At 34.5% G+C, this 20,598-nt stretch overlaps 1 protein-coding gene across 14 annotated transcripts in view; it reads right to left on the reverse strand.

Moving 5' to 3' along the window:
* The window catches only part of LOC127847138 (dystonin-like), a 144,781-nt gene that overhangs the window by 53,192 nt on the left and 70,991 nt on the right, over positions 1-20,598 (reverse strand). For 12 of the 14 annotated variants that reach the window (XR_008033836.1, XM_052378795.1, XM_052378799.1 and 9 more), the window contains 15 exons: positions 18,569-18,652; positions 16,584-17,496; positions 16,082-16,296; positions 15,670-15,789; positions 13,185-13,319; positions 11,757-11,948; positions 10,851-11,060; positions 9,800-10,019; positions 9,207-9,439; positions 8,637-8,861; positions 8,154-8,255; positions 7,484-7,651; positions 4,805-4,825; positions 1,109-1,264; positions 515-709 (listed from right to left, as the gene is read on the reverse strand). Coding sequence is in view for 13 of the 14 variants with exons in the window: in XM_052378795.1 (XP_052234755.1) it covers positions 515-709; positions 1,109-1,264; positions 4,805-4,825; positions 7,484-7,651; positions 8,154-8,255; positions 8,637-8,861; positions 9,207-9,439; positions 9,800-10,019; positions 10,851-11,060; positions 11,757-11,948; positions 13,185-13,319; positions 15,670-15,789; positions 16,082-16,296; positions 16,584-17,496; positions 18,569-18,652 (3,189 nt within the window). In the remaining variant the exon portion in view is untranslated. The remainder of the gene's footprint in view (positions 1-514; positions 710-1,108; positions 1,265-4,804; positions 4,826-7,483; positions 7,652-8,153; positions 8,256-8,636; positions 8,862-9,206; positions 9,440-9,799; positions 10,020-10,850; positions 11,061-11,756; positions 11,949-13,184; positions 13,320-15,669; positions 15,790-16,081; positions 16,297-16,583; positions 17,497-18,568; positions 18,653-20,598) is intronic. The other 2 variants (XM_052378805.1, XM_052378794.1) reach the window with 1 other exon arrangement.

The raw sequence follows: 20,598 nt of genomic DNA on the forward strand, positions 1-20,598 counted from the left end.
GTGAACAAAAGAAACAAAAACAAACAAAGTTCATGTAGAGCTACTTTTATTTAAATTTGTATGAAAAGTTCAAGTGCAAATTTGCATGCTCTCAATATTCTACTAACCAACCTCTATAGCTGGCTTATTTTATTTTTTCTTATGTTTTTTCTTCAATCTTGATGTTGTCTTTATTTAAAGTTGAAAAATGTATATGAGCTGCACTCTGTGAAAAGGAGGTTTAATGTATGTGTGTAAAGTGTCCTCCCAGATTAGCCTGCGCAGTCCACACAGGCTAATCAGGGATGACACTTACAACATCAAACTGGATTTTTGCTAAGAGGAGACTTTCTTTAAACAAAATATATCATAAAAGCGGACTGCACATGCTAATCTGGAACAAAACTTTACTAATATGCATTAAAACCCCTATTCACATAGCATGGCCCATATTATAAGTTTCACATTATGTTGTTACTTAAGTTGGTTGTATGATCTTATATAAAACAGCACCCAGATAGTTCAGACCCTGTACCTGTCTGAGCTTCTCCTGAAGCTTGGCCTCCTTATCCTTGGAGTCAGCCTGCACCCGTCTCAACATCTCACTCATCTCCGCCTGGACGCCCTGCACGTGACCGCTGTCCACTTGACCTCGGGCTAGCAGCGTGTCCAGGGCCTTGGCGAGCTTCCTTGAGGCCTTCTCTTTACTCTTAACATCGGACTGCAGCAGCTGTAAACATACATCAAAATAGCCATACAAGGAAATGGCCAAGACACCAGCCGAAATGTTTTTAATGGACCACGCTTTTCAAAGGACAGGAACCATTTTCAAACTCTGCCCAGATATCATTGGCACAAGTGCTTTGAGAAATTTTTACGGTGAATGGGCAAAACATGTGAATTCTAGTGTAAACAAGGTTACACTGAAATATATAACACAACTGTCCAGCAGCATAACAGACTAAAGCTAAAAAAGAGCATGTTGTGCCCAGGTGAGCTCATTAAACAAAATAAGTTGTTTCTCTGAAGTTTTTTTTTATATAAACAATTTTTGGGGATATTTTATAATGCAAATTAAAAAGATGGATCACAGGACCCATACCAATCAGAAAACATCACAACTGCTTACATTCAACTTCTTCAGGTGTTTCTCCAGGCACTTAGCATCGCCAGTGACTATGTCCATAAGGTTGAGCTCCGTCATAGCACGCTCCAATGCAGCCGTGACCTCTAACATCCCCCTCTCTACATCCCCAATCTCGCATTGAGCATCCTGTAACCTGGCCTGCAATTGTCAAACAATTTACTGGTATAATAATGTAACCTTGCCTGCAATTGTCAAACCAATTTATACTGGTATAATTTATGTAATTATGATTTTCATTGTTTACCCCTGAAAACATAGAGAAAAGATCTATAATTACATTGTGGAACCATTAATATGTTCAAAACCATTTTCAAAGGATTTACATCTTTCCAATTGCACCATTAGTATGATTGTTGTTTTAACATGTCATTATTAACCCTTTGCATGCTGGGAAATTTGTCGTGTGCTAAAATGTATTCTGCTGAATTTTTTTAATTAGCATTTTCTTCGATTTTTTTCAAAGAGTACCATCAGTATAGCAAACAGTTTGGATCCTGATGAGAGGCCACGTTCTGTGGCGTCTCATCTGGATCCAAACTGTTTGCAAAGGCCTTTAAAATTCGGTTCCCGCACTGAAAGGGTTAATATATACAGTCTTTTTTATGTAATAATGATGATCAATATTTCAAGTGCATTTTATTGAAACATGATTTTTTCCTTTGTATTATGTAGGTATGACGCATCATGTTAAATTTTCTGTCTTTAAAAAAAAATTCTAGATGGATTTGTCCTGTTAACATCTTTTTTCCAAATGCTAGATGCTTGTACCCTATAATGATTTGATTTTGAGGGTACAAAAGATTTTAAAGCAAATAAAATTTAACGAAACTCAAGAACTAATGTTTCCACAATGAACAAGTGCAACCTACACCAGTGCATTTTCTGAATATACAAAGTTAACTTACTTCACAATTTTTGAATTAAAAACAAATACATGTTTGAAACCCTTCCTTGATTTATATCAGAAGCCTCAGACTACATAGTAAGTCATAAACTTATTTTTGTATTACCAGTCTACATTATTTTCCTTTTTTTATACATGAATTTCATGTTAATTTATATGAACTTAATCTTTTCTTTTATACATAAACCTAATTTGTTGTTATACAAAAACTTCATTTGAGATTATTCAAGCAATAATTTTTACTAATAGTTTACATGAATACTTATTTTCTCAATCTTAACAATATTATTTAATGAGCCTTATTTGAGCCTCCTGTGTTAAAATAGCCTTGTATCTACACTTCAATACCGTTATTTCGAACACCGATAATCCGAAGTCAACATTATTTTGAAGTATTTTTCGGGTCCCGATATTGGTTCTTCTTTGTTTAATGTAAAATTTCATTGTTAATCCGAACTTCGTTAAACCGAAGAAATCGTTAATTCGAAGTGATTCAGTCCGTCCTAACACTATAATTTGCACCTTATTAATAATCTTTAATCCGAAGTCAAAACTGCAAAATACTGAGCGTAATTTCACGCCTTTGTCGTGGCTCGTCATGAAAAGCCGATAATTACACCTTTGTCGTCTGCGCGAACGCCGGTGTTCAGAGAGACATCGCATATTAGTTAAAAAAATGTTAATTAATTTCCGAAAATGTATTAATATGTATGTATGTCTGATAATTTGTGCTATTCATTATATTTTATATGTTCTGTAATAAGACAAAAATAAAAACAAGAAAAATAATTGTTTTATTCCTCCGTTTGTTACAAGTGGAAATCTATTGCTATCTGACTAGTTTACGCTTTTCAGTAAGCGTGTAACCGAACCATGTGAATTCCACGATTCATTTTTTACAGAATTAAAGAAGTCTTCTGTCAAATGTTTATTTCGAATTATCGTTAATCCGCAGTTTTTTTTACGGTCCCGACGACTTCGAAATAACGGTGTTGAAGTGTATTTCTGTTGAAAGCAGCTAGCTGTGACCTTTTAACATATATTTTGCAATGCCATCATGAAAATCTATTGTATCTGGCCATTCCTAAACCATAAAACTATGGTGAGAACACTGCAAACCAGTCAAGTTGTGATAATATATTTGCAGAAAGAGACAAAGCATCATAAATGGTCTTCTCTTAAAATAAAAATCACATTACAGTTTAGCAAATTTATGTATCTTCTGCTTGTTTTAGAAAGGCTAGACAAATCAAGGGTTTAGCGTGAATTTGTAGTATCTCCACCACAATTCTTTATAAGATACAATAGTTTTGCTCTTAACCCTTGAATTGTGATTTCTTTGATAATAGCATGTCAAAATCAATGACAATTCATAATTAAATTATGTTTAGTTTTAGTTTAAACCTATTTATTTAACCCTTTCAGTGCGGGAACCGAATTTTAAAGGCCTTTGCAAACAGTTTGGATCAAGATGAGACGCCACAGAACGTGGCGTCTCATCAGGATCCAAACTGTTTGCTATTCTGATAGTATTCTTTGAAAAAAATCGAAGAAAATGCTATTTTTAGAAATTCTGCAGACGACATTTTAGCAGACGACAAATTTCCCAGCATGCAAAGGGTTAAGTTTGATTGCATCAAAAGCCTCAGGCTAATTGAAACGCTCTCGAGTCCATTTCCTGGGCCTATAACCAGTACTTGGATCGAAGCCGTGACCTCCCGATCTCTAGGCAGACACCACGTCCATTACACCATGGCAAACTTAAATTATGTTTTTAATACAAAAGGTACCAGCTATGTAGAAAAACAACAAAGAGATAAAACAACATCATAGATACTGATACACTATTAGTTTCACATTAAAAAACAACAACTGAAAAGACAACAAGAATCACAGAAAAATAAAACAACAAAGGTTATATTGAAGAGCAAATAGTTCACTTTGCCAACTATGCTATCTTCAATACAGTTTCATGAACTCTGTGAAGTGTTGTACAATTGTTGGGTGGCACTAACCTTCTTTCAAATTAATTGCAATAAAAAACTGTAAAATCTAGATGTAATCCATAGATAATCCAAATACTTACAATACATAAATAGCGTTAATTATTGGCAAGATGAAAAAGGCATTTCCCGATATTTCCTAATTTACATCTTTTTATAAAATAAACACCAATTCATTCATGCTCCTAAAAGGTGCATACTCTTGTCTGCTTCCAAACAGCAATTATGCATAAAATAGTTTTACAATAACTTAAAAATGATTAGTACCTAATGCCATTACCTCAACCACAAAAATTCATCATAAGGAAATGAAAATCACATCATGAAAGACAATGTTCTTTTTTAACAGCACTTATATATAAATCCCCTTATGATATTTTCAAATAAATGTTACATGAACAATTATTAAGGTCATGCAAAAGGGGGGTAAACATGCAATTAAGGTTTTAACTAATATTTTTTTTATTAGGCAAAGAAGCCAAATAGATTAAATACAGTTCAATGGAAAGTGTAAATTCTTAAATATAACACCTCAACCTTACTAACAATTGTCAATATTAGCCATATAGCAACTGTCAAACACCAATTGCAGTGGTCATTATAACTCCATAGCCACAGTCAACTCTCCCATCAAAACCGTAAAAATTCCCATCACAATGGAAAAATCTCCCATCAAAAGTCAAATATCCTATAGAAATTGTTAAAACTCCCATAGCAACAGTCGATACTCCAATAGCATCTGTATTGGCAATGTGAAATGACACTACTTACCAAATGCATGTGCCCCATAACCTAGTTAAAAATAAAATCAGTGCACAAAAACTTTTAAAACTGTCACCATGGAAACAAAGTAAGACACTAATTCCACAAGAAGTTGCTAGGTTAGTAACAGTTCAGTGAAACATTGTAAGTGCCTCAATCGTGATTTTTCCACTATGTTCAAACTCAAGTCACCATAAACATGTAAAAATTTTAAGATTACTCAATTAGCCAAAAAAATATTTCATAAGTGCAAAAAATGAAGTGTTAATAACTAAGAAATTACATACAATATAAACAATTTGTTGTAGTCGATTTATGTTTTGTTTGTCATAAATTGCGAATAAATGTTTTCATTTGTTGTTTTCTTTTTGCAATATATTGAGAGTAAATGTGTTATAAAACATAACAACTATATGGTAAGTTTGATTAATAAATATCTGACTGTATGCCTCATTGCACTTTTCATAGGCCAGATAGTCTAGACAGAGAAATTAGTAAAACATGAAAGATATGGCAGGAGTCAGATTGTATATTCTTTAATATATATTTACACACAGTAATAGTACATTAATGCATGCAATTGTAGAATGGCAGAAGAAATAAAACATATCAAACTAACAGTATGTACCAAACGATTCCCACTTCAGGTTATGTTAGCTTTTAAGCTTACATTAATAAAAATTTAAATAAAATATCAACAAAGACTTCAAAGATTTGTTGATATATTAATTATGGGACAGTGGGCCATGGTGTTGGCTATGTTAGTAAAATTCATTGTTTATCTAAAGCTATTTGTTAATTCTAACATTATAAAAATGTATGTTTGAAAAACGCCTCTACGCAACTTAAATAATAAGAAGTAGGTCCCATTTCAATTAAAACAACACTAAAATATCTAAAATTAGTTGTAAGACATGTTTCACCTCTTGTTAAATGTTTTCCTGAACAGTGAATATGTCATGTAAAACAATATTTTAATAACTTATTTGTGATAAAGTCTTAAATATTAAGTGGTACGATTTTTTTTAGAAACCCGTCTAGGGTAACTCGCCCTTGAGTCGATAAGAAAATACAGTGAACAACTCTGGTTCTCTTAATTTTAGAATCATGCACAAACAATAGAGCTCACTGCGTCATAAACCACATAGCAAATGTGCCTTGCTTTGGGAAAACATGGCTTAATGCATATGCACAAAAAGTCTTCCCAGATTAGAATGTGCACAGGCTTATTTGAGATGACCTTTTCAAAATAACAGAATTTTTGCTACTCAGATATTTCCTTCGAACAAAACAGCAGAAAGTGTCGTCCCTGATTAGCCTGTGCAGAATTCAAAGGCTAATCTTGGATGACACTTTAAGCACATGCGTTAAGCCCTGTTTTCCAGCACCCGCATCAAATGGATGTCTGACATGTAACAAGAGGGTAAACATCAACATACTATTAATTTCAAAAACGTTCTGTTACAGTAAGAAAATCAAGCATGGAGTCTACATCAGGGGGCAGTTATACTTACTAACACTTTCTATCAAAAGATTACAAATTATTTAATTCATTTTTGTAGCATTCGATAGAAAATGAAAGATAACATTCCTCATGCATATTTATAGCCAAACAAAATGATGAAAATTAAACTATGGCTTCAATAATAAAAATATCTTTATAAAGAAATCCATACAGCAAAATAATGTCTCTGATTATCAGTTGTAGCAAAGTGATGTGTGGCATGGTCTTACTTTTGCAATGTATATATAAAGTTCATGAAAATTTGCTGTAACACCTACTCCATTATTTTAAAAATTCTTCTTCTCTATGAAAACATTTTTACCAGCAAAACATCATCTTACTTTTCACTAAATCATATGATATACTTAAAATATTTTACAAATTTTAAGCTCCTTATTGTGTTGAAGTTTAGCCCTTTGCATGCTGGGAAATTTGTCTTCTGCTAAAATGTCGTCTGCTGAATTTCTAAAATTAGCATTTTCTTTGATTTTTTTTCAAAGAATACTATCAAAATAGCAAACAGTTTGGATCCTGATGAGACGCCACGTTTTGTGGCGTCTCATCTGGATCCAAACTGTTTGCAAAGGCCTTTAAAATTCGGTTCCCGCACTGAAAGGGTTAATGCAATATGTTTATATTTTATCTGATGCCACAAAGGTGTGGCTCATGGATAGACATGCAACAAACATGGTCCGAAAGTTTCTGATAGCTGCGATAGGATAAATAAGGACTGCAAAAGCTGCTTAGCAATAACTAGACATCAGATGGAATTTTGCGATGCTTATGAAATAAAAAACCTTTAAGACTTCAAAATGTGTTCATTCAAGTTCTTATTTTGAAGTAATATTTAGGTAAACATTTTTTTCTCCATAATAATTCCTAATTGTAAAAAAACATCTCCATAAAACCATATCTCCAATAGTGCAGATACTTTCATTAATTAAACTAAATAAAGTATTCAAAAAAGTTTGTTTTTTCTCAAAATAAGTTTCCTCACTTTATTATGTATTAACATTTACCTGGCAAAATATGCTAGATTCTCTAAATAGATTTGTGTAAACTATAAAAAATGACTTTTTTTTTTAAATGAATCTAATCTCTGTTTGTAAAAACATGCCTTGTTATAAAAAATAAATACATATAAACATAAAAAATTACAGAAAAATCTCTTTAAAGTAATGTACCTCTCGGTCATTTAAGGCACGTAAAATCTCGCTCCATTTGTTATTGATATCATCAACAGGGCGCTGTAGAGTAGCAGCAGCTACATGGGACATGTCCTTTAGGGCAGATAACTCTTGGTTTAACTGCTGAATGTCAGTGACGCGCGGGTGAACTGAGGCTTTCATTAACTAAAATGAAAACAACAATAAATGCAAGCAACAACAAGGTGAACTAAGGAGTGAAAACAACTGCCAAGGGACCTTTTTACTGTTTTAAAAATAAATATATTATATGTATGCGTCAAAATAAATTTAATGAAGCAAATATGAACAAAACATCTGCAAACTATGAAAGCTTGAAAGAGACAGGTTCAAGGCAACAGTTATATCTATGGGAGCATTTGATGACTTCAAAATATTGACACACTTAACAAGTATTTTTAGTCAAGACAATTTATGAAAACCTTTAGTTAATAAATTTGCCAATGTTATGACAAAGTCCCTTTACCACAAACTATGCAAATGAACTGCAACATTGAACTTAAAAACCAAAGCTAAAGTTCTAAAAATGGACCTTTTGCCTGTGAATTACAGTCACTCAAACACACATTTTACAACAAATGTAAGAACAAAATATTACACCTTTTGCTTGTTAGCAATTTACTATGCAGGTTTCCATGATTACACTGACCTTGAGCTCTTCCAGTTGCTGACCTAACAGGTCAAGGTCATGTGAAACCGGTTTCATGCTGGCTAGTTTATTTTCTTCCAATGGTAACCATTCTTCTAATGCCTATATCAAAGTAAGAAACATATTTAAAAACATAAACAACTATTTTGAACTATTTTCAGGTTTTTTAATTTTCTTTATCATATTCCCTTATGAATCCATGATTTTAAATATTCTGTTAATAATTTAAAACTTCAAAAATGAAAGTTTTGTGAACACTGCAATGCTGGAAACACACATTTCTTCTTTTTGTACTCACCTCCTTCAGTTTTTTCATACTGAATTACTTATCAGTTACATGTAAGAAATGTAATATAATGAAATTTCGAAATGCCTTTAAGAAAAAATTAAGTGTATGAACAATGTTTAAAAATGTCCTCTGCCCAAGAGTCAGATATTGTCTTTCCCTGCTGTCAGTGCCTTGATTTTGAACACATCCCTTACCTCATGTAGTTGCTGGAAGCGTTCCGCATGGCCAAGCGCCACCTGCAGGTCCTCATCACGGTCCTTGGCGATGTCGTGAACGTCGTCAGCGAGGTTCTGAATGTCCTCAAGCTGTTTACGCACCTCGATCTGACCTGGCTCTCCAACAAGCGTTCCTAGATGCTCGCCTTTCTGTCGACATTCGTCCAGAGTGAGACGAGTCTTGCCCAACTCCTTTCGTAATTCCTTGGAAAAATAAACATACACATTTTTGAAAGCTGTAAAAAAAATAATTAAAAGTTAGCAAATTTTCACGTTAAGGCCTTTTTTGCATTTGTTAAACATTTAAACTGTTCTGTTAATAGATTCAATGGAACTTTAAACACCATGACATTAAAATAATGAAGTCATTTGAAAGTTTGCATCTGGCGATGTTAAGGATGTGTTTCAATGACTGTAATAAATCAGGAACTCAAAAGACTTGCAAGCTTTACAACAAATGTTCATGTTATTATATTATAGCAAACATTAGTTGACTCTATACACTGAGCCTGTTCACCATTCCCTGTGAAACCTAAACATTTTCCTCACCTTCAGTTCCTTCTGCTGCTCCTTCACTGTTTGAGGATCGACTCCAGGCGGCTCCTGTGAGATGATGTTGTCCTTCAGATCCCGAAGGTTCGACATGACCTCGCCACAAAGGTCATGGAACTTCTCTGCCATGTCTAGAGCCTCCTTCAGGGATTGGTCACGAGCCTGGGCCCCATCTTTAATCTGATTGGCCAGTCCGTTAAGCTCCATGATCTTCTGCTTGATATCTTCCGCTGGAATCCGTCACATATATTTAGTTTCAGATGGAAAGATGTGTACATCTATAAATTAAATTTATCTTTTTTTGAAACTCTTAGTTGAAAACCAAACAGTCACAGGTAAGTCTAGATTTGATTTTTTTTTAAAGGGTTTAACTTGTCTTAATTGCAGATAAGAGTTCTTCATGTTGCAGGTTAAAAGAAAACGAGTAGGAGAACTTTTGATAGACATAAGTTTGTGCCTAAAGACACACGGACAGTTGGAAATGAAGCCTTTAAAAGTTGAGTCTTGTAAGAAAAGTCTTTAATTCAATTTGATTTTCTTAGGGACTACAAACAAGACAACGTGCATCTGAGTGATAACAGGTAAAGTACCTTCAATCTCGTCCTCATTGCCCTGGTTCACCAGCCTCTTGGCCCCCTCAATAGCTCGCTGTATGTGGGGCCGGGACCTCTCCAGCTCCTCCTGGATGATCCTGTTCTCCTCAATGTCATCTTTCAGTTTGTCCGGGCTGGCTGATATGGGGTCGGCGTTGACGATGATCCGGTTGAGACCTGATAGGTCCTCAAGCAGGTTGTCTAGGCCATCTGATACCTGAGATGTAATCATAAATATTTATGAAAGTGAAGCTATTTTCTCCAGCATAAATGATTTTAAAAGGTCCAATGTAGGAGAATAAATATTATAGGGAGTGATCATACTATTTCTAATATTAGTACATTAAAAATGCCTAATATAGAAAAATAAATATTTTTCGAAAGTGAACACATCTTTTCGCAAAATAAGTACCTATTAAGAGGTCAAACACAGGAAAATAACAAGATGTAATTGTGTAACACTATGTCCTCCCCCATATATTTGACCTTTGACCTTAAAGGATGACCTTGACCTTTCACCACTCAAAATGTGCAGCTCCATGAGATACACATGCATGCCAAATATCAAGTTGCTATCTTCAATATTGCAAAAGTTATGCCCAAATGTTAAAGTTTGACGCAAACAAACAAACCAACAGATAGGGCAAAAACAATATGTCCCCTGGGGGACATAATAAAAATACAGAAAATGAACTAATTTAAACAAATATATGCCTTAAAAAGCCCTATACAGGTAAATAAATGGTAAATAAATAAATGATATAGAAAGTGGAAATATTATTAGCCAACATTAAAACCTTAAAGATGGTCTATTTATATAGGAAAACCTATGCCATTATTACAGTTATTTTATGTTTCCATGGAGATACCAAGACAATTGCAATACAATCATTAACAAATATGCATAAAGGTACATTTATAACCTTAAACATTTTACTACTATTTTAATATTCACATTCTTTTTTGTATCATGTACATTAAAGCCTAAAACTGTCCATTGCCCTCTATAACCAGTTCTAACACAGTTTCCATTAACCTCTCCACTCACCTCCTGTGTCATGTTCTGCCGTATGTCGGTCAGTTCACGCAGTTTTGTCCTGGCCTGCATCTTCAACTTGACGAACCTGTCATTGACGTTGACCAGTTTGGTCTGGATCTCGCTGGCGTCACTGTCTCCGCAGAGCTCCATTAGTTCCAGACCCGTGGCATTGAGGTCATCAATGAATGGCTTTCTGTCGTCTATAGTTTGCTGAGTGGACTGCAAGATATGAAATAAAATTGTGTTGTGGTCCAGAGCTAAAAATAGTGATGTTTTTTTTTTGTTTACCCCCGATGAAACTGGCAAATAAATTATAAACTATTTTATCTGCTTTTGATGCAAGTACATGTAAACACTTTTTGTCTTGTAGCAAGTGCAAAAAAAGTTCGTTTTACCTGCAATCTGACAATCATATGAATTCAGCTAAAATCAATATCTCTACATGGAGAAAAAGACAAGCTTAAAATGAGTTTTTAAGTAGATTTTATGAAAAAACAGATTAACAGTTGATTTAAAAAAATTACTTATTTCTATCCTTTAATCTATGTTCCATATCTCTATGGTTTGTGCCCAAAGTCTTTACATTATTTATTCCGAGACATAACTTACAAAAAAGTGATCTGGCGTTTTCACAAAAAATACTTTGGCATTGGCATATGTTACTTAATCTGGTAGCTTTTGCATGTAGTCTTGTAGCAAATAGTCGATCAGGGCTTTGATTTCTAAAACACCTCAGGGGAGAAAAATGCCTTAACCCCTTTACAGGGTTCAACAAAACTCTTCATTTGTATATAGATCCAGCAAAGTTCAGAACTATTTTGAAATCATTTGGACATCGAAAGGAAGAAAATAAGCTGAAAAGAGAAGAAATTGATCCCTGTAAATACATTTTCATAATTCTTACACATAACTGACCTTCAATCCATCGTGCTGCTTCCGCACTTGTTCCAGAGACTCGCCGGGCCGCCCCTGCGTCTTTAACTCCGCCTCCATTTCCTCAAGCCAACCGGACACCTCTGCGTGACTCTCGCTGAACGACGTGGCCAATGGGAGAGCAGCCTCCAGCTGCTGTAGGCGGTCTGCACTCAGGTGACACACTATGTCAGCCTGCAGGAGAGGGCACATGGAAATGTAGGGTCGAGTCAGTGATATTTGATGTGCCATATCATGAAAAAATGGGTCTTATACCATAAAGGGCCAGTATTGCTCAAGACCAGCCTGTATAATCGCAGTACAAAAGGTTTAGCTGTCTCATAAGCGGAAAGGGTAGCTCTCTTCAGATTGTGAGGATGTGCAGGCTGGGCTGGAGCTACTCTGGCAACGTATGGCTTAAGATCCATTTTTGATGTTAATAAACTTTTTAATCTCATAACTGTCATATTTTAAGGTGACACATAATGTCCACCTATCAGTGAATGAACATGCAAATGTTAAACCATGATCTACATCTTAATTTGGTTTTAAATGATTAACTATATCATCTTTTCATTCTCACTTTTATTGCCTCTAACAAAAGATACATGTTAGATAAAAAAATCAAGAAACTTTATCACACATAAGAACACAATATTAACATCTACTTGTCTTTTTTATTAAAGGCTCGAGACCAATTGCCTATAAAAAACAGGACAATAGATACAACACCACATTAAAATGATTAAAGCTGAGGTCAGAACCTTAGAGCAGTGCATGGAATGCTTGTTTTAATCAGTTGAAAGGCATTCCAAACATCAAACAAATAATCATTAACATATAAGTGTGAATACAAATTAATTAAATGGCATTATTATTCAAATAAAAAAACTACACAAGAGTATTTACATTTTAAATAGAATTGTTAATCCAATAAAATAGCAATGAAAGATATTTAAAATTTGATTTAATTGCAATTTAATTACTCAATTGTTTAAGAATATTTTTTTTTTTAATTTGATTTAATTGCAATTTAATTACTCAATTGTTTTAGAATCTCATTAGTTTTAATGGCTAAAACCACAACAATTATTAACATCTGCATCCAATAAATCACCATAGCAATAAATATCCTCATTTTTTTTATCATCGTCATCATCATCATCATCATCATCATCATCCTCATCATCCTAATCATCATCTTCTTTTTCTTCTTTTCTTTTTCTTCTTTCTTTTTTATTTTTGACCCTCACCATTATCATTAATAAATCCCATCATCACCATTATCATAATCACATCCGCCCTTGAAAAAGCCCTTAACAAAGAGAAGTGACAAATAAAGTCACAAGACTGACCCACTTGTGACATGTGACTAGAGACTAGCCTGTGACTTACCTGTGACATGTGACTGGAGACTAACCTGTGACTTACCTGTGCTTTAATATCCTCCAGCCTGCTCTTGATTGCGTCGGTCTGAGAGTTGGTCGTCTCCCGGAGCATCTTGTTACACTTGTTGATGATGTCCTTCACTGCATTTCTCTTATCATGAAGTTCTCCATTGAACGACTGCAACACACAGTCATGGCTCCCATTAACCCTTTCCCCCTCAGAAGCAAAGTGGCAATGGCTAAATGCAACCAGCATTTAACCAAAACAGCCTTCGAGTAATCCGAACGATGTTCAAGTATTCAAACACCTCCTACTCTGTTGTGGTGGATATAAATATATATGCTGTGCTCTGTGAAAAGGGAGTTTAATGCATATGCGTAGTGTCGTCCCAGATTAGCCTGTGCAGTCCACACAGGCTAATCAGGGACGACACTTTCCGCTTTTATGGTATTTTTTATTTACAGAAAGTCTCTACTTTGCAAAAATCCAGTTTAGGCCGACAGAGTGGTCCCTAACTAGCGTGGGCTGACTGCACAGGCTTATCTGGAAAGACACTTTACGCACATGCATTAAACCTTCTTTTCACAGAGCATGGCTTATATAAAATCCATGTATGACACTTGATAGTATAGTTACATGATTATGGAGCATTGCTATAAAGTATTAAACTATTACTGTACACTTACCATAGTAACACAATATGAAAACTGCACCAACGCACAGAAATATTAATATTAATTTACAGATTCACCACTAAGAATGCTATTTTGATCCCATATTTTATGCTTAAGAAACAATATTATCCTAGAAGGACAAAATTAACATTTAAATTCAAAGTCACCATAGGTCCCAAAGAAATAACTGTCAAATTTACTAATACTTATATTTAATTCACTTTATAAAGTAATAGCCATTTAATATTAAAGCATAGTCTTAAAATGAGGCTAACTCCATCCCCAGACTTAAATATTGATTCCTTTCCTATCACAAGTATTGACCTTTGAGTCTTTTAATAATTAAAAAGTACTTGCTCCAAATCCCAATACCCAGCTTATAACACATTCTTTCCAAATGGCAATTAAGACATCCATTCTCTCTAACCAATGCATATTGATCATGAATACAAAATTGCACCTGATCATACATGCCAGACAACCCGATCTCGGCGGGACAGTCCCGCTTTTGGACCCTTTGTCCCGGCGTCCCAATATGAGACGATTTGTCCCGACATTCATAAAATACGCTGTAAGGTCTATAGGTTCCCAATAAAATTCGCTATTCAAGCTCTGTTTCGCTAACACTTACCACCGCTAATCCCTTTATTGCCCCCAATTAACAATCCGATTCTACTTCTCACGTGTACCAGTGTTGTTTATGACACCTTATCAGTGATTTATCGGCTAATTATTGATTTTATCAGGCATTTACACCATGGTGGTCTTCAAGATAGTGGTTGCTTATTGCTATCGATAGTTGTATTATAATGAAATAAATGTTAAAAATGTGTTTGTTTTTGTCTTTGTCTGAAACAGTTTACAAAAAAATTGTTTTGTAAAATTAATTCTACGTCATTAATGATTCTTTTACATTCAATGTTTAGTTCCAAAATAGCGGGATAATCCGAATGCGCAATATACCAAAATCGCAACAAATAGTCCAATAAGTGATACCCATCCTGTCTAGTGTAATTGGGTGTAATTGTAATAAAAACAACGAGGTGCTATGCATGATAGTTTGACCCTACTCCAATTAAGCTAAAAACAACGAGGTGCTATGCATGACAGTTTGACCCTACTCCAATTAAGCCGCGACAATTGTCAAGTTAGTTTACTGTAACCCGTACTTTCAGTGTACTGGATAGCCTCCCCTGCGTTAATGTTTGCCATTGAAAGTAATATAATGAGTATTGTTGTCGTAATGTTCCAGATTTTGTACTCTAAAAAGATGAATATTATCTTCGTTGTTTGCTATTGTCTTATTTAATAAAACTGTTATTATGTTTTAGATTTCATGCTTCATATCAGATGTTTTATGTCTTGAATAAAAGTATCAAGAGTTTTTGTTAGTACTATACTGACTACAGTAAAAGTGGAATGATAGATCGTTTTAGGTGTCCTGCTTTTTGGTCAAATGTCCCGACAATTTTTTATGGAATGTCCCGCTTTGGACCTAAAAAATTCTGGCATGTATGCACCTGATATTTGCCTCATTTATCAAATGCATTAAAAATCTACAAAATAATATGACTTTCGCTCAAAAACACTATGTATAAAGAAAGGCAATTCCAAAAAATTTAGAAAAAAACATCTCCTTTGCTGACACCCAAAGAGAAAATTTGAGTACATTATTAGAATCATGTTAAAACATCCTTTCTCCTTCAATGCCTTAGTTGATGAGTGCTGTTTTTGTCTTAGAAGGTTATAACATTTTATGTTTTTTATTTACCAAATGTCAAATGCATGTTTACATTGGCATGTATTTGATTATTTGTTTTCTATTAGTAACTGAGTGTCAATCTTACACATACCACATTTTCTTTCAGCTGGACGCCCAGTGTTTCAGGTTCAATGCTGATTGGTTCTGCAGTGTTGATGTCGTTCTCTGCCTTGTCTAGGTATCGCAGCATACTGTCCACCTCTGTGAGAGCCTGTCAGGGGAAGAGAAGTTAGGATTGAGGGACTATTAAAGGACATAACAAAGCTGTAATATGATGTTAGGGAATTATATTCAATAATTGTATAGGGTTCAATTATAGAGCAGGATTGGATATGAAATAAATGATGAGATGCATTCTTTTTTTTTAATGTTTGTTCTACTTGAAAACCTTTAATTGGGAATATAAAGGTCACATTTGGGAAAAATATATATTGTTTTTCAACTTGGTAAGGGGCCCTTATAACAACCAAGAATTTGAAAGACAAAACAAACTGTTTTCTCACCTCCAAAGAGACGTGCTGTACCAGCAGCTCTGTAAGTTCATGCCACTTGGCTTCCACGTCCATCAGGCCTTCCTTCATTACAAACTGGTCACACACTCGGTCATCGTCCATCAGCTTGCGAGATGTGTTGCGGAGATTCTCCATGTCAAACTCCCTCTCGCGTTTCTCCATGTAAAGGGCATCGACCTTGGTTTTCATGGCCTTTTGGTTTGTTCCTGTATATGAGAAAAATCTCACTTTTACACTTCAATCTTCTTATGATTGGAGGTAAGAAACATTTACTTTCAGAACAAAAGTCAACATTCTTGAAATTTGTCATTTCTTACAGCTTTTATTGGTACATGTTTAAGTCTGGCTTTCATTAAAGATTGTTCATTGTTGTTGAGAAATCCAAACTCAAATTCATAAGTTCATAAACATATTTCTAAAGTATATAACAGATGTTTAGTCATATCATGAAAACTACATCCTAAAACTCAAGTTTTCACAAACAAATTTGTACCTTTTGCCTTGTTTGTGAGTGATGCTATTGCTTCAGTGACCCATCCATCCACATTGGCAACAAGTGTGTCGATATCATTGATGCTAGACAACACTTCCTCCAGCTCATACGTCCGTATTTCTGCCTTGTGCTCAATCTCACCCAAAAGGTCTGTCAGATCTGATAAAGCCTCTGCAGCATCCTGAGCAGAAGGTGTGTCCTGTGCCTCACTTGACAATCGCTCTATCAGCGCTTTGTTCGTTTCTATCTCAGAGTTCGTCAAACGCTGTTCCTGCAGTTGTTGATTCAGCTTATCCTTGTCCAGACTTATCAGTGGTCTTTCATCTAGTTGATTCTCTGCTTCGGAAGCCCACTCTTTCAGACCTTCAAGTCTGTTCATCACACTCTCCTGTTGTGACACAGCAGCATCCAGACTTTGTTCCTTATCTGTGATTTCCTCATTAAGAGCTTCATGCTTGTCTTTAATCTCCTTGACCCTCTCCTTTGTCTCGTCAACCAGATCTGGCATATTCATCTCCAACAGACCTGCCATAAGCTTATCACCAGCATTGACAAATTCTTTCAGCTTCCTTTCCTGACCAATCAGATCTGTTTTCAGGTCCTTCAACTGAGCACAGTTTTGTTTATCCTGATCAGCATTTTTACCAAAGTTTGCTTCATCAATCTCACCTAGACTTTGTTCAATCACTGGATAAATGCTTCCAAGTTTCTCAGCCAGTTCGTCAAATGTTTTCTTGTGTTTTGCAAGCCCAGAAAGTTTGTCAAGATGCTTCACGCAATCCCTGGAGATGTCTTTATATTTAGATTCTACAGCTTCAAGTTCTTTATCGATGACTTGACCCTCTCCTTCCTCCTGTATTGGTGGCATGAACTGCAGGCGTTTCCTGAATGTGTCGGCCTCCTTTTCAAATTCCTTTAAGCAAAAACAAATTATTTAATTAAGCTAGTCATAAGATAAGGGCTATCTGTGTGAAATTTTAATGTGAATAACTTGCAAAACAGACAACAATTCATACATTTGCATTGATTTTGAGCATGAATAACATGACAAACATTCAAGCATACAAATAATGATACATTAACAAATTTTGAAATTAATGGTAATTAATATGTGTCGAGTGAAATAAAACAATTAGATTTCTTCAAGACAAAACACCTTTAATATTCAATAATAATGCAACATAAGTGTTGAAGTAACAATATTGAATTTATACACACTATTATAGTAGAGCCAGATTTGATCTCCTTGGTTAAAAAAAATTAAATAAACATTTTTCATAACAACATACGTATCTGTATTTATCATAAAAACCAAAATGTAAATTATATTTTTCATTTTCATGTAGGATCGTTCGCGAAACAGTTCAAAACAAGAATTCTTGCCGTTAAAAAAAAACGTATAAAATATTATTGTGATATATTTGAATTTACCCTTATAAATAGTCCTAATGAAGGAACTGAAACAGCGTAACGGTAACGATACAGCGTGTTTAAATTATATTTTATTAAGAGGAAATGTCAATGCCGCGGTACTTTAGTTGAAATTTACAACGAAACTTTTAATGGAAATTAAATTATCTCAATGTTGTACCCGCTACGAAACTTTTATTTAGAAATAAATACACCCACGCCAATTTTTGCACGCTTTTTATCAGAACAAACAAATTCATGACCAGCACCGAAATTTAACGATTTATATACCAGTAAACTGCCATTATTACCTTTGAAATAACACTAATTGGTTATTTGTTAATGTTAAAAACAACCCCAGCCGTAACAATATTGAATTTATACACACTATTATAGTAGAGCCAGATTTGATCTCCTTGGTTAAAAAAAATTAAATTGATGCAATGCAATATACATAGTTTCTTTGAAACAATTTTGTAAATTTAACACTAAATGTTCCATTAATTATCATTAAACATTTAAGGTCAAAAAATATATCTAAATGCAAATCACTCTACCTATTAATAATGTCATACCTGTGCCTGTTCCTTGAAGTTGTCGGCCCTCTTGGTCACCTTAGTGATCTCTTCCTCCTTGGACTGTACCTCTTCCATGAACTCCTGAAGTGACCCAAACACAGCAACCTCAGCATCCAAAACTACCTCTGAATAGACAATACCTGCATCTGCTCTTTTTGATATAGTAATGTCACTACCCTTTACAATAGCTGTGTCAAGGTCTAGAACTAGTTCAGTAGTAGCTTTTGCATTGTCTTGATTTAATTCAGTCTTGACAATATCTATGTCAAACCCTTTTGATTTAGCATTATCACTGTTAATAAGCGTAGAAGTGTCAGTGTATAGATCTAGATTGATATTTCCAATTTCTGAACTGGAACTTTTTGACTTTGCATTGTCACTGTCTATAACAAGAGCGGTGTCAGTCTCCATATCTAGTTTGGCATCACTATTCACTTTATTGGAACATTTTGATGTGTTCTTACCATCAACTGTTGGACCATTAAGTTTATAACTTACAGAATGCCTTGCTCTGTTAAGGTCTTTATCTAAGTCTTTACATTGAGAAACAGTTCTTTCTTTGTTTGAACCATAAACTTTAATATTGTCTTCATCCAAATCTATTCCTAAATCTACAGCTATAACAGAGTTGGTTAGCAAGTTCACCTTGCTATCTCGCCCTTTATCATTCTCCCCATCAGAATAATCACTAGAGTATGCATCCACTATATCTAACCCTGAGACTATCTCAGAACTACCAGTGTGAAAAGCATTGTCATTCCTTAATAAGGAATCGATTTCCACCTCAAAATGATGACAACCAGAATCAGTAACAAGATGTTCTATTGCTTCATCTGTTGCTGCCACATTATTGTCCTTATCATGTCTTTGGAAATCTAAAGGTGGGCGGTAAAAACCATTTCTGGGATCTAGTGAGTGATCTTTTGCATTTCTAACTAGAATCTTAACTTTATTTTGCTCTATTTCCAATTGATTGTTAGCTTGTGCTTTTAATGCTACACGTATTTCACTTATATATGAAGGCTGGATTTTCAATTCTGATGCACTTTCTTCACTTGAATGAAAACCATGTGAATTGAGATCAGTGCTGTAGGAATTCAAGCCCTGAGAACAATTGTGGGAACTCAACGAATGGCAGTCATAGAGATCAGTTACAATGTCATTACTTTCATTACAAGTAGCTGCCTGAAATGCTTGTGAATTATCCACTGGTTCTTCAACTGCATTTGCACAATTAGGCCCAGATATGTTCACAGATGCTGTGCACCACCGACATTGGCAGTTGCCCCACAAGACTGTTTTATTGCCCATGGTTTTTCAACAGCATTGGAAGGAGAATGGTCGGAGTTGTTCTCCTGATGTTCTAACTCATGTTTATACTCCCCAGTGTCAGGGTTAGAAAACATGCACACATGATTCTCTATCATCCAGATGCTGGAATGTCTATATTTCCTTACTACTTGTTTACATATAACTGGTTGTATTTTGTCATGAATAGTCTGTTTCCATAGAGCCATGTCATTAACCTCATCCATTGTTCTTAAATATCATTAGCATGTGTTTGTTTCACGCTTTGAATCATCATTTTCAGTTTTCAAAATTAACTTTGAAAACATTATTGTAATGTATGGTTTGTTTAAATAAAATTATTTCATGATTTGATGAAATAAATTATCTTTATTGTTTAATATTCCAGAATTAATTTCAAACAAAATGCCTGGAAATTCATTTTATTCAATTGTATTCTTTTGTGTGTTTCACTTATCACATTTCAAATCAATACTCCATGCTTTATACTGTTTGATTAGCAACTATATATAAACAATGTCTTTCCAAATCAATACTTTTATCTATAAATATTTAGTTCAGTTTAAAAAAATGAATTTACACTGTAAAATAGTGGTTTGTACATTTGTAAAATATATCCATTCCACGCGTGTTAATATACACTTGTTTTGAAAAAATGAAGTCTTGTATGTTGTGAATACCACACATACATTATGGACTGTTTCCACATTACTTTTCAC

This window comes from Dreissena polymorpha, chromosome 10, assembly GCF_020536995.1.
Source record: "Dreissena polymorpha isolate Duluth1 chromosome 10, UMN_Dpol_1.0, whole genome shotgun sequence".
In the NCBI taxonomy this organism is placed as follows: Eukaryota; Metazoa; Mollusca; class Bivalvia; order Myida; family Dreissenidae; genus Dreissena; species Dreissena polymorpha.